The following is a 13,830-nucleotide window of genomic DNA, read 5'->3' on the forward strand; positions in this document are numbered from 1 at the left end:
AGTCGGGTACTGGTACAGATGGATAAACACCACTTCCTCTTTTTACTGCTGTCATAATCCATTCCAGCCTTGTTTTGTCATCCATCACATTATTCATAACACACAAAAGAGCTTGATGACAGCAATAAAATGGCATTTCTATTATAAAAGGAGCTCCGCGACAAGAGCATTTCCATATTCTCTTCTGAGGCACTTCACAGCACCCACAAAAGCAAGATGAGAGAAAAATAATCAAAGAGAACAGCTAATTAAGAGAAGTGAAGGGAGATGGGGTATCCATGGTTTGCAGGTGCACAAATAAAAGCTTTGCAACGTGTGCTCATTGTAGTGTACAATAAATAAATAAATCCATGCTAATTCAGCAGAGTGAGTAGTAGATATGGTGGACTATCTCCCATCCAGTGCAAATCTTATTGCCATTTCACCTGACGTAGTTCCAGCCAACGCATTGTTTAAGTTGCAAATGTACTCGCTCTGTGCACCCAGGGGTGATGACAGTCTTAAAATGAGGAGTGTTCAGGAACAGTGAGGGTGCACTGGTATTGTGAGGTAGCAGAACGTGACGGCACCACAGATCAACAAAAATTTGGCCCAAAATGGAGTGCAGTGTTTTTCCTGCCATTTATACTCAGACACGTCTTACATCAGTGGGTTAATGACAGGTGCGCACACTATCCATGTGTACATAAGGACATACAGGAATGCTCCTCCTAAAATAAAGCCAAATGGAAAAAAAAAATTTTTACAATAATATAAGAGTAACAAGAGCAATGCAAAGCATGGCATATGCCTCCGCTCATATGTTAATTTGATGGATGGTTTTATAGTAGAGGTGATTATGAAGCCTGGAAGTTATTTCTACAGCAAAAGACTGGTGCTTTAAAGATGGTATGTGGTCTATTTGTATAGTGAAAGACTGTCATTTTACAATTGTGATGTAGTGTACTGACCCCCATTTTCAAAAGGATACTTCTTTGAGCCTCCCCAATACACCACATAGAAATGGTTTCAATCACACAAGGGGCTCTTTAGTTATTGCGCAAAATCAAAAAAGAAGAAAGTGCCCACAGCGGCCATCATACATGATGGCATGAATGCTAATGGACAATATAAAACTTTGATGACGCTTGATTGTACCACATTTTTATGCTGGTTTTCCTGCTTCCCAGGTTCGACAAAGTGTATTGTACCAACAAGTGACTGGCCCCTGGAGGGTCCAGGAGGCCCTGTGGGCCACCTGTGCCTGATGGCATATGGCAGAGATCTGGGTGGCTGCAGGAGGAGGAGGTGGTCAAACGAGGTGCTGAACTGCTTCACCTTAGGGAGATTTGTTGGATACCTGTCGCTCCTGTAAGTGATCTGCTTGTGCACTTCTGCCCATTTCCTTGTCAGAAAACCTCCGAGTTGATCATCTACATTGCAATGCACCAGGTTCAAGCACATCAAGCTCTTAAAGGCAACTTGTAAAAGCAGCTATGAGGTTATAAAGGTGAAACACTCAAAAAATGGTGTCTCGTTTTATCAGGACAAGATTCCTCCTTGGGTCACTCACTGCCATGGATACGACACGACTGTGGCGTCAAACTCATTCAACAACCACCTTTCTTTCAAGATCTGATACCATCAGATTTCCATCTTTTTCCAACCCAAGCATGTTAAATATGATAAGGTCATATCTGTTGTTGAGATTTTTTTTTTGTTTTTACTGAACACGATAATACCATTAACTCAGTAGGGATTCAGACACTGAAAAAAGTGTGTGTGATACCAACTATGTTGAAATATGATGAAGAAAAAGCCTCAACTTCAGAAGGGACAGATCCCAAACCTGTATGTAACAGAAGGACATTCTGTTGAAATATGGTGGCTTGTGGGGGAACAGTGACAAAAGATGACATTTTTGGCTGAATTACAGTGAGTAAGCACATCATCAATGGGCAGTCTGGAAAACAAACAGTGCTACAATAGGAGAGTGCACAAAAGACAAGAAAACGCACACATGCTAGCTCTTCTGTCACCATAAATACCATTCACCTGCAGAATGAAACTAGGGAATTAAACTGACAAATTACAAGAAGAAAATGAACAGCAGCAGCTCAGGAAGTTAGATTCCAAGACTGAATTTCCTGGTGTAGTAAAGCAAACAATGATCCATCTTAACCAGAAGTACAAGGTTGGGTTTTCAGAAGAGAACATGAGTCATCATTAGACTGAACCCAGGTTGAGTTTTTTCGGGGTTGCCAACTCACGCATCTGGCGGGACACTCACGCTTTCAGCATCAATCTCACGCAAAAACAAGAAAAAATAAAAAAGTTCTCCCGTTAATTTTCTGTTGATGACTAGATTTGACGAGACCAGAGCAGACCACAATGCACTGTTTCTTAATGTAAGGAGAGTAGTTTAAAACCCACACCCAACCCAGATGTACTTGGCTAACTGGTGCCTAACCTATGGTGACCATATTTTGATCACCAAAAACCAGGACACTCGGCCCAGCAATGAGATACTCAAAGTAACTCCACATTACATGGAGAAATGTGATGGGGGTGGGGCCGATGGAACTCTTCAAAAAAAAAAAAAAAAATCCATGAAAATTACTTAAGCAAATAGTTTCTACTGATTCCACTGATTGCTACAATTTAAAGTAAAATGCCATGTCAACGCACTAAAGATTGTCTTGTATCTGTGTGGACAAGGCCTCAGTTTTGTCAGTTTAGTGAAATGTGGGTGGCCCTAGAGCTTTAAATTTTAATCTACCAACACCCAAAAAAAAAAAAAAAAAAAAAAAAAAAAAAAAAGTTAAAGCAGGGTCTAGACTGTAGCCTTGAAATGTACATTTTATCTTGGTGGTGTGGTCTATGAAGGCCTTGTGATGTTTGTGTAAGCTTTGTTAAACTTTGTTATCACTGGCGATTAAAGCCATTAATATATAAATAGTACCATAAATCATGGAACATGACCTCACAGTGTCAATGTCATGACTTACAACATGAAATCCTGTTCCCAGCATGGGTGGGCCCCCCGCACAGCGATTGTTGTGCTTTTGACATTCTGCACCTTCAGGGTCACATAGGTGTTGAACTTGCCTGAAACAAACGAAAAAGGAGAATGCTGAAAATTACTGAAAAACACACTGGGAGAACAGATTATCGTGTTATAATTTGTGCTATATCACTGCATCACAATGGATAAATAAGGTGACCCTTCTCCCCAACCACATCTTCTAGTCTAATTCCACTTGGTGGACATCAATATGTTCATAGTCCAAACATTCCTCAACCATGTCCTGGGCCTATCCTGGTATCTCCTGTCTGTATGAAGGGCCTGGAATGCCTCCTGTGGAAGGAGTCTTGGATACTCTATTTCGGCCACTTTCATTCAAGACCATATTCTGGGCATGGCCTGTTTATCTCCTTCTTGTATGAAGGCCCTGTAAAACCTCCAGTGGTACTGTCCTGGATACTCCACTTTTGCCGTTTTCATTCAAAATGTCAATCTTTTTGAAACTCCCAAATCCTGACCATAAATTGTGAACTGGCGAACTTCACCTTCCCTCATTCTTTACTGTGATGGTCCAAAGGGATGTAAGCATTAACGCTAACACTGCCCAAATATACTCAATCTGAAACATTTTCCTCTCAATTAAAGATGGAGATACTTCAATGCCTTGTCTTAAAGGACAGAGTGCATTCTCATTCTCTGGCAGAGCACCATAGTCTGATCATTGTTTTCATCCTGACCACTTTGTAGTCAACTGCAAATCCTCCCAATGGGACTTTGAAGTCACACTGTGAAAAAGCCATTAAAATGGCTTCTTCTGAAAAAAGCAGCAATCCTGAGGATACAAGACAGAAACTCTCTGACCAGATTACTTGCATGCATGGAAATATTTATTACACTCAGTAACTCTGCCAACAGAGGACAGACAGGAAGGAAGGAAACCAGGGAACACCCAATATTCCTGCTAACAAAAGTAGAAAACAACAAGGTCTCAATTTGCAATGTCCAAATTTTAAAATGTTCCAGTTCTCCATCAAAGAATAGGTCCTATTCAAGATTGGAGTATTTTGTTCACCTGATGTGACCAGGCAGTCACATTTTCCATATGATGCTAAACGGTGTTGAAAACAGCATAAGAAATGTCAGAGAAGAAAAGGATTCAACAGATACAAGCTTCAGCCCTGTGACAGACTGGTGTCCTGTCCAGGGTGTATCCTGCCTCATGCCCTATGACTGCTGGTATAGGCTCCAGCCCCACGTGACCCTTACTTGGAGATAGCGGGTATAGAAAATGGGTGGATGTATAGATCCAAGCATCTTCAAAACTGCTTTATTTGTTTTGGAGGCACCTAATCAACAAGGAAACTTTAGTGAAGGTATAAAAAAATGAAAAAGACAAAAAAGAAAATCACAATGTAAGTCAGAAACAAAACTAACGGAAGCAACTTGCTGCGTGGCCTTCACCCACTTGCCTCAATTCGGATAACGGACTTCTTCAAACTTAGTGCACATAAGCAATGTCAAATGTGTATGTGTTGCCTTTAATTCTGATGTGTGCCATTATTACGGTAAACAAGTAATAATTGTGGACTAATTACTGTCTGAGGTAACTGGAGTGTAAATGCAATTTCTCCATTGTGAGATCAATAAAGTTTATCTAATCTAACTAACCATTTATCTTTATAATTGACATTAACATGTGATTAATCTCAACGATTGGGGGGTAACTGGCAAACAAGCTTACTTGAAGCAACTTGATCAACAAGGCCAGACATGTCCAGCAGGTGGCAGACAGATGTGTTATTTATTTTACATAAACAAAACACACACACACACACACATACAACAAAAATTAAAAAAACAGATTTTTGTATTGACGCACTGAATGAAAAATTTTGAAACCAAGTTTCAATCACTTTATCTTCATTATACGCTTATTTGAGAGACGTACACGATGACGGCATTTACTGTTAGCATTATGCTGAACTCCATTCATTCATCCATCCATACATACATGCTGCATTTTACATACAATGAGGAAAATAAGTATTTGAACACTCTGCGATTTTGCAAGTTCTCCCACTTAGAAATCATGGAGGGGTCTGAAATTTCTTCTTAGGTGCATGTCCACTGTGACAAACAATCAAAAAAAAAAAAAAAAAAATCCAGAAATCACAATGTATGATTTTATAATAATTTATTTGTATGTTACTGCTGCAAATAAGTATTTCAACACCTGTGAAAATCAATGTTAATATTTGGTACAGCAGCCTTTGTTTGCAATTACAGAGGTCAAACGTTTCCTGTAGTTCTTGACCAAGTTTTCACACACTGCAGCAGGGATTTTGGTCCACTCCTCCATACAGATCTTCTCTAGATCTTTCAGGTTTGGAGTTTCAGCTCCCTCCAAAGATTTTCTATTGATTTCAGGTCTGGAGACTGGCCAGGCCACTGCAGGACCTTGAAATGCTTCTTACGGAGCCCCTCCTTAGTTGCCCTGGCTGTGTGTTTGGGGTCATTGTCATGCTGGAAGACCTAGCCATGACCCATCTTCAATGCTCTTACTGAGGGAAGGAGGTTGTTTGCCAAATTCTCGCAATACATGACCCCATCCATCCTCCTTTCAATACGGTGTTGTTGTCCTGTCCCCTTTGCAGAAGAGCACCCCCAGAGTATGATGTTTCCAGAATATATTAAGCGTTTGCAAAAATAAATAAATAAAAACCAAAGACATACAGCAGATTCAGCTGCAGTATGTATTTCCTCTGATTTCATCTTCATATTTTTCCCTCCATTTCTCCTGTATTTAACAGAGGATGTCTTTTGCTCTGATGACGTAACAAACACTAAGACCCTCCTGACCCATTATGGCTGCAGAAAAGCTCACAGTCAATCTTAATACCATCAAGACCAACACAAAAACTCAAACGTGATGGAGATGAGTGAAATCTTAATTTCTGTGTGTGCTGCAGCAGCAGCAGCAGAACCACCGTCTCCACCAGCTGTCAGCGCCACACGTGCGGCAGGGTGGCAGTGGGCTGGGTGGAGGGCGGACAGGGATTAGTGCTCGTTACACAAGCAGCACTTTTCATTTCCTGCTGCAGGATGCGTGACTGGTCCGGTACTTTAAAGATTCCCTGTGGATCCCTCCTTCAGCAGCAGCAAACCAACATCCTACCGGGACACCAGGAGCTGCCGGAGGAGCTGGAGGATGTGAAATCCTTCAACATGTAGTGAGTCCTGTTATCACCAGTAAAAAAAGATGGTTTGTTTTGTTAATTGTTCAATTACTTGATCAAAAGAAAAATAATTACCAATTGTTTTCAGATGTCATGTAAAAAGTGGTTAAGTTTGACTTGTTCCAGCTTCTAATATGTAGAAATTTACTTACAAGTCCACAAACAGAATAGGTTTGAAAGGCGGGGGAGCCAAAATCATACCTTTTATCATAATGTGCAAAAAACACAAGTTACTGTTGAGTCTTTAAAATACTGGTGGTCCTTGAACTATACAGCAAAACAAAAAAGCCAGAAAAAAAACAATCAAAAAAAACAAATTAAAGTTCAACATAATGATTAACAAATAAATGAATTAATTAAAGGTGACATTCCACGTCCCAACAGCCAGGGGCTGTGAGCGTGGACTGGGCTGCCGGGCCACCCGCCCTTGACTGCCACCCAATCCTCTGTGCACCCGACCCCCATGGCCCCCTCTGCAGGTGGTGAACCCACAGGAGGGCAGGCCCACGTCGCTCTTTCAGGCTGAGCCCGGCCGGGCCCCATGGGCTAAGGCCCGACCACCAGGCACTCGCCCGCAAGCCCCAAACTCAGGCCTGGCTCCAGGGTGGGGCCCCGGCTCCGCCGTACCAGGCGACGTCTCAGTCCTTGAGTTTTTACTGGTCATGGGAGCTTCTGCACTGCCCCACGTCGAAAGGAGCCAGTTGAGGTGGCTCAGGCATCTTTTCCGGATGCCCCCTGGACGCCTCGCTGGAGAGGTGTTCCGGGCACTTCCCAGCGGGAAGAGGCCCCGGGGAAGACCCAGGACACGCTGGAGGGGCTACGTTTCTCGGCTGGCTTGGGAATGCCTTGGGGTCCCCCAGAGGAGCTGGGGGAGGCGACGCGCGGAATTCCTCCGCACATCTGTCTCACTGTGCCAAAAAAGTGCTGATGTCCACGTCTTTTCACAATTCCTGTGCTAGTCAGATGACATCCCGGATAAAACACAGTGTCCAGTTTGGAAATGAACGGCACATTCCACTGTTACAGGAGTTTTTGTCATGGAAAGAGGAGAGGAGGCTTCGCGCATCGCGGCGGTGCCGCATGGCGCAAAGCAACGCCATGATGAAGCCTCACAGGACATGTTCTGGCATGTCCAGGCACATCCACAATTTCTCGGATAATCACTCGATGGAAAAACCACCGACAGCTGTCTGAACACCATCTCAAAGCCGTCCTGTGAGACCAAAATGGAGGTGGTTTTTTCTCGTTCCAGTAGCGAATCCATCGTGATGCGCGAATCCTCCGCTCGGCTTTCCATGACAAAATCTCTTGTTAAAAGTGAAATGTGCCGGAAAGTGGTTGATGTCCAGCTCTAGTGATAACCAGAGAAATTGCACACAATGGTCACGGATCCATACAGCCATCCGTTTAGAAATGAAATGGTCGCTCAGCCTGTCGATGGCGGCTTCGGAGCGCGGCGCACCACCAGTCGCTCTGGGCCGTCCTTAAAGCGACAGTAACACTCCGTAATCTCTTTGAAGCCCATAAAATTTTCACCAAAAACCATCTAAATTTCTCAAATGGTGTCCACTTTGATGTCCCACACAGTTTCTGAAAAACTTTGATCAAGCAAAGCGGCAGTCTCTGAGCCATTCCTAAACAATGAAAAAAACGACGAGAGGGGTGGACCACTCCTCACTCAAAGCCTGCTCACAGGCGAATGACGCAACCGACAGGCGTGAAAAAACTCACGCATGCGCACGAAGGTTCAAGCTTGGCTGATGCAATCACACGTGATTCAAATCCATATGGTTTTTGAAAAAAATTATAAGGTTGGATATATATATATATATATATATATATATATATATATAAATGAGCCATAAAACAAAAAAATTTAAGGACTCTGCAAATGTGAGGCCTTGATAGTCTCGGCTGACATCAAAAATTTCAACAGACTTGTAGACTGGAACAGAGAGAGGACAGACATCATGGAGAGAAAAATTGGAGCAGAAAACGAAAGCCATTTAAAACATACCCCAAGGCTTTTTTATTCCAATATTTTTAACAAATGGAAAAATGCTATATTTTATATACATATATATATATATATATATATATATATATATATATATACCATTTATTTTCAATTTTTGTAAAATAAATTAAAAAAATTCAGTTTGTGTTGTTTCTTCTTTTATGATTTATAATGCTATATGAGTTATGATTGTGTTGTATCCACAGAGGTGCAGGACTTGCAGGTGCAGTGAAAAATTCAGAGGTTCATACAGTTCAACTAAGTTTGACCATTTTCAATCTTGTTCACACCAGAGACAACAGATATGTGCAATGTTCTCCTCTTGGGAAATGAATAGAAACAATCAGCTGCTCCTTCGCAGGCTGATCACCTGACCACACTAAAAGATTTTCCTGGATTCCATAGCAATATATTGAAACGTGCTGTGCACATAGCCTTAAACACAACAGTCAGATGAGCAAACGCAGCTCGTGAGACTATGACACTCTTGACAAGTGGAATTCTTAAAATGTTCCCTCATGCAACATTTCATACTTTATGCACATTAAGCCTTTAAAAATGCCAAAATTACACAACTTAGCCAGAAAGAGTTAAAAATAAAAATTATTGTTGGGGTTTTGAATCTGTGAAGGTCCTTAAGGCAATTCTACACATCTCATAAAAAAGAGCCAAATTTCCTTCTATTTATCAAAGCCTGAATAGATAAAAATTACTGTTGATTTTCAAATTCCGGTGGTCCTTGAATTAAACGTGTGAAGCTTCTCACTGGAAATATATATATATATATATATATATATATATATATATATATATATATATATATATATAAACAAGCCATAAAACAAAAAAATTTAAGGACTCTGCAAATGTGAGGCCTTGATAGTCTCGGCTGACATCAAAAATTTCAACAGAATTGTAGACTGGAACAGAGAGAGGACAGACACCTCATGGAGAGAGAAATTGGAGCAGAAAACGAAAGCCATTTAAAACATACCCCAAGGCTTTTTTATTAAAATATTTTTAACAAATGGAAAAATGCTGTTATATATATATATATATATATATATATATATATATATATATATATATATATATATATATATCCATTTATTTTCAATTTTTGTAAATTTTAAAAATTCAGTTTGTGTTGTTTCTTCTTTTATGATTTATAATGATATGAGTTATGATTATGTTGTATCCACAGAGGTGCAGGACTTGCAGGTGCAGTGAAAAATTCAGAGGTTCAGAGAGTTCAACTAAGTTTGACCATTTTCAATCTAGTTCACACCAGAGACAACAGATATGTGCAATGTTCTCCTCTTGGGAAATGAATAGAAACAATCAGCTGCTCCTTCGCAGGCTGATCACCTGACCACACTAAACAAAGATTTTCCTGGATTCCATAGCAATATATTGAAACATTTGCTGTGCACATAGCCTTAAACACAACAGTCAGATGAGCAAACGCAGCTCGTGAGACTATGACACTCTTGACTAGTGGAATTCTTAAAATGTTCCCTCATGCAACATTTCACACTTTATGCCCATAAAAAAAAAACTCAAGTCTACACATCTTCCAAGGTCCAAAATACACAAAAACAAAATCGGAGGGAAAACAAATCCTTCAGATGTGGATCATCCTCACAAAGCAGTCATTCCCAAACCACCAAAACCTACAAAAACTTAAAAATCCACACTTGCACACTAGTCAGGTCGATATATGGAAAATACCCCCCTCAACCCCCAAAAAATTGCTACAAAAGGTTTCTCAGCTGATTTTGGTAGGGTTTAGTGTACTTTATAACATACTAAACGTTTACCAAAGTAGGACCCCAGAAAAGTGTTTTTTTTTTCAAGATGGTGTCCAAGATGGCTAACAACTATCAACTCAAATTTTCAATGGGCGGCAGGTCTGGACTGCAGGCAGGCCAGTCAAGTACCTGCACTCTTTTACCATGAGAACACGCTGTTGTAACACGTGCAGAAAGTGGCTTGGCATTGTCTCACTGAAATAAGCAGGGATGTCCCTGAAAAAGACGTTGCTTGGATGGCAGCATGTGTTGCTCCAAAACCTGGATGTACCTTTCAGCATTGATGGTACCATCACATATGTGTAAGTTGCCCATGCCATGGGCACTAACACACCCCCATACCATCACAGATGCTGGCTTTTGAACTTTGCGCTGGTAACAATGTGAATGGTCTTTTTCCTCTTTTGTCCGGAGGATTCAACGTCCATGATTTCCAAAAGCAATTTGAAATGTGGACTCATCAGACTACAGCTCACTTTTACACTTTGCGTCTGACTATTTTTGAGTGAGCTCGAGCACAGAGAAGGCAGCAACGTTTCTGGATGTTGTTGATGTATGGCTTTTGCTTTGCATGGTAGAGTTTTAACTTGCACTTGTAGATGTAGCGACGAACTGTGTTAACTGACAATGGTTTTCTGAAGTGTTCCTAAGCCCATGCGGCAAGATCCTTTACACAATGATGTCAGTTTTTAATGCAGTGCCACTTGAGGGATCGAAGGTCACGGGCATTCAGTGTTGGTTTTCGGCCTTTCTGCTTACGTGTAGAAAGTTCTCCAGATTCTCTGAATCTTCTGAATATATTATGGACTGGAGATGACAGAATCCCTAAATTCCTTGCAATTGAACATTGAGAAACATTGTTCTTAAACTGTTGGACTATTTTTTCACACAGTTGTTCACAAAGTGGTGGTCTTCGCCCCATCATTGCTTGTGAATGACTGAGCCTTTTGGGGATGCTCCTTTTATACCCAATCATGACACTCACCTGTTTACAGTTAGGTGTTCTTTGAGCATTCATCAACTTTCCCAGTCTTTCGTTGCCCTGTCCCAACTTTTTTGAAATGTGTTGCAGGCATCCATTTCAAAATGAGCAAATATTTGCACAAAAACAACAAATTCTATCAGTTTGAACATTAAACATCTTGTCTTTGTGGTGTATTCAATTGAATATAGATTGAAGAGGATTTGCAAATATTCTGTTTTTATTTACATTTTACACAATGTCCCAACTTCATTGGAATTGGGGTTGTACAGTAAATATAAATTTTTATAGTTTTGTACTTTAAATAAGTTACAACATGCAACGAGCACCTTACTTAGTATCAGGTAGAGCTGAAATGACTACAATGGTGTGAGGAGTGACTTGTGACAGAAGGACTTCTGCAAGAGACGAAAGGGAAAATTTACCATACAGCAGAGCAACCAACTCTGCTGAACGGCTGACAAAAAGACAAAAGGCTGAGTTTAAGATGTTGCGATTTTCTTTGGGAGCGATGAGGATCTCTCCTGTGGGTTTTAAAACCTGTGGACACTTTCAAAAGAAAGCTAAAGTCAGACTTGATTAAGCTTGCCGTCGTGGAGTTTATTTGATCAACTTTGTTTTATTTATTTTATTATATTTAATCTTTCTTGTGAAACATTTTATGATACTTGTTCTTGAAAACTGCTAACCAAAGAAATTACAATTACACCTCTCTGAATTTTTGATATTTAAAAAAAATAAAAATATTTTTGAATAATTTATTACTCAAACCCATTGACAGATTAAATGAGTTAAAATATAATATAATGGGTACAGTTTCCAGTGAAGCCACCAGGTTTCCTTGAGGCAATGAAGTCTGTTTTTCTTTCAGACCTCCTTCCCTCAAGCAAATTGTCCAAACAGAGCTTTCTGACATCGTCCACGACTGACACAACACAGAGATAATTAGTGTCTCAAGAGGGCAGCAAGGACGAAACACAGGCTGATTACAAAAAGCCTGGGGGAGGCTTCCCCTTACCAGACAGACCGCGCTTGTACCCCACTTGGGTCGGCTGCTGTTAAGAGAAGAGCTAAGAGGATGGATGACAAAAGAGCCACTTAATGGTTTTGGGCTCTTTTGCAGCAGGTTCTCTCTATAATTTAGTCTCTTTCCAATGTCTGGCTTCTACACTGTTCAGTGCTTGCATGGACTGGGTATTGGCTAGGGTTGTGGAAACCAGTGACTTGGGTGCATTTGTTGATGAGAAAAGGTTTACTGATCTTGACTTCAAGGACAACGCTGTGATCTTAAAAGAATCAATGGACACTCATTGCAGCATTTGAGAAGCTGAGTGAGTAATCAGAGTGTCTGGTTTTGAGACTGTCCGGGATTAAGACTAAGATTCATGCTTTTAACAACTTCCTGGACTCAGCGATCAGAGGTTTCTGTATGTGGTGAACAGTGTTGCCACAGTTACTTTGAAAAAGTAATCCAATTACTGATTACTGATTACTCCTTGAAAAAGTAACTTAGTTACTTTACTGATTACTCAATTGTAAAAGTAACTAAGTTAGATTACTAGTTACTTTTTTAGTTACTTTCCCCAGCTGCCGACAACCCACGTCAACATGACAATGATACCTGTTTTGCCAAAACTCACTTTATAGTCACCCTTTCTTGACTTCAATGAAAATAAATACTTGTTTTATAAAAAGTAAAATAAAGACCTCTTTCTTGACCTCATATTTAACTGTTGACAGCACTGTAACAGTAAAACTTGCAATTTCAAACCTACATTTTTTTATAAATGTAACTATTAAATTCTAACATTTTTCTAACATTTAAATTCTCTCTAAACATTTTACTTGTCGAAATTATTATTATTTTAAGCAATATTAGTAGTTGTAGTAAAAAACGGCTTCAAAACTGGACCTTTAATCTAGGGGTGTTGTGAGGGGGGCACATCCCTCCCCCACGCCCCATTCCATCTGGATTCGCCCCTGCTTTGGCGTTTGAGCACAAAGAATGGATAACATTTATTTATGCAGAAAACAGGACCAGATTTACAGGTAAGAAAGTTTTATTGCGTTTTCACATCATGTGGTCCTCAGAGAGTTTAGGTGCATTTGAGTGGAAAATAGTGTTAGTTGTTGACGCGTCATGGAGGATCAGCTGTTTTTAACGAGACGATACGGAGCAGCTCAGCTCAGAATTCTAAATAAAGGAGGGAAAAAAGTATAAAAATGTCTCACCTGCTCAGTGCAGGTGTGCTGATCACCGCGCTTTAAGATGTGAGGATGAGTCGAGCAGCTGCAAAAAACCGTGGATGAAAAGCTCACAGCTCGCTTAAAGTGGGCAGTTCAGTCGAACCCTGACCCCCTGCCCACAGACCAAGTTTAATGCTGCTATCAACCCACAATGAAAAATAATAGTAACGCACAGTGACATGGAGAAGTAACTTTAATCTGATTACTGTTTTGGAAAGATTAACGCGTTAGATTACTCGTTACTAAAAAAAGTGGTCAGATTAGAGTAACGCGTTAACGCGTTACCGGCATCACTGGTGGTGAAAGAGTTGAACTTGTAGAGACATTCATCTAGGCAGTGACATTTATGTCTCTGGGTCCGCAGCCTTTGAGCTCAAGAGGCGCTTGGGAAGAGCTTATTGAATTATGAGGTAACTGGACACGAAAGTCCAACTCTTTAGGGTCCTGGTTCTACCTGTCTTGCTGTATGGTTGTGAGACTTCAATGCTAACCAGTGACCTAAGGCGATGACTGGGTATCTTTGGTACTAGGTC

General features: G+C 40.6%; 1 protein-coding gene across 1 annotated transcript in view; it reads right to left on the reverse strand.

Moving 5' to 3' along the window:
- The window catches only part of LOC117529092 (protein unc-13 homolog B-like), a 174,724-nt gene that overhangs the window by 118,660 nt on the left and 42,234 nt on the right, over window positions 1-13,830 (reverse strand). Inside the window, 1 exon segment of the mRNA XM_034191794.1 lies at window positions 2,988-3,087. Coding sequence (XP_034047685.1) covers window positions 2,988-3,087 — 100 coding nt within the window.

Source organism: Thalassophryne amazonica, chromosome 17 (genome assembly GCF_902500255.1).
Source record: "Thalassophryne amazonica chromosome 17, fThaAma1.1, whole genome shotgun sequence".
In the NCBI taxonomy this organism is placed as follows: domain Eukaryota; kingdom Metazoa; phylum Chordata; class Actinopteri; order Batrachoidiformes; family Batrachoididae; genus Thalassophryne; species Thalassophryne amazonica.